The 892-nt window shown below is 60.5% G+C and overlaps 1 protein-coding gene across 1 annotated transcript in view; it reads right to left on the minus strand.

Moving 5' to 3' along the window:
- Positions 1-892, minus strand: part of PLEKHH3 (pleckstrin homology domain containing, family H (with MyTH4 domain) member 3) — a 10758-nt gene that overhangs the window by 7048 nt on the left and 2818 nt on the right. Inside the window, exon 2 of the mRNA XM_008571887.1 lies at positions 144-200. Within this exon, the coding sequence (XP_008570109.1) occupies positions 144-200 (57 nt within the window). The remainder of the gene's footprint in view (positions 1-143; positions 201-892) is intronic.

Here is an 892-nt window from a genome sequence, read left to right on the forward strand (position 1 = left end):
CCGGGACCCCGGCCAAACCACAGCGTCCGGCTGCGCAGGGCCTCGCCCTTATTGCACAACCGCGCGAGGGAAGACGGCAAGAACGGGGTCCCGGGAAAGGGCTGGGGTCTCGAGATTCAGATGGGACACAGGGGCGGAGTTCACCTGTCGGAGACTGGCCCGCTCCTGACTGGCTGAGTCAGCGTCACGTCCAGGGGACCCTGGGGAGACAGGCAGGGAAGCCGTCAGGGTCAGAGCCCTCCGCACGCAATGGCAGGGGCTTCTGCCCCCAGGACAGTGCGGCTCAGGGGACTGAGGCATGAGTCAAGGAGTGGGGTCGTGAGTGGGGCGGAGCAAGCTGATGTCACTGGGCTCGTTCCTCCCGCCGGTGTGTATAAAACAAGCTCTACAGCAGCTAAGAAGCCAAGGCTGGAGCCTCGAATCCGCTCCCCTTTGAAGATGCAGTCAGGGATAGGGTAGGGTGGGAAGAGCACTGGGCAGGGACCAGGGGACCTGGCTTTTAATACCGGCGCCACCACTAACTCCCTGTGGAGCCCTGGGCACGTCTCCTCTCATCTCTTGGCCTTAGTTTCCCCATCTTTGAAATGAGAGAGGTGGATGAGGTACCCCCCTCGCTTTGACAGGATGGAAGTCACCCCCTCCTCTTCATTTTTCTTTCCTCGCTCTGCCTCCCTGGCCAGGGGAGGGGCAGGTGGTCGCACAGAGGCGAGTGACTGGGAAGAGGGAGACTTTCGGTGTAGAACTTTCTCCAAGAGCTTTTTGTGTTCTCCTGCAGACATCCCTGAGACTCAGCTATGAATGGAGACCTGCTTCTTGGCTGGGGCTCAGGAAGGGCAGGACGAGCTGAGGAGTAGCACACACACACTCCAGGCTAGGTGTAGAGCACACACAC

This window comes from Galeopterus variegatus, unplaced genomic scaffold (assembly GCF_000696425.1).
Source record: "Galeopterus variegatus unplaced genomic scaffold, G_variegatus-3.0.2 Scaffold733, whole genome shotgun sequence".
NCBI lineage: Eukaryota > Metazoa > Chordata > Mammalia > Dermoptera > Cynocephalidae > Galeopterus > Galeopterus variegatus.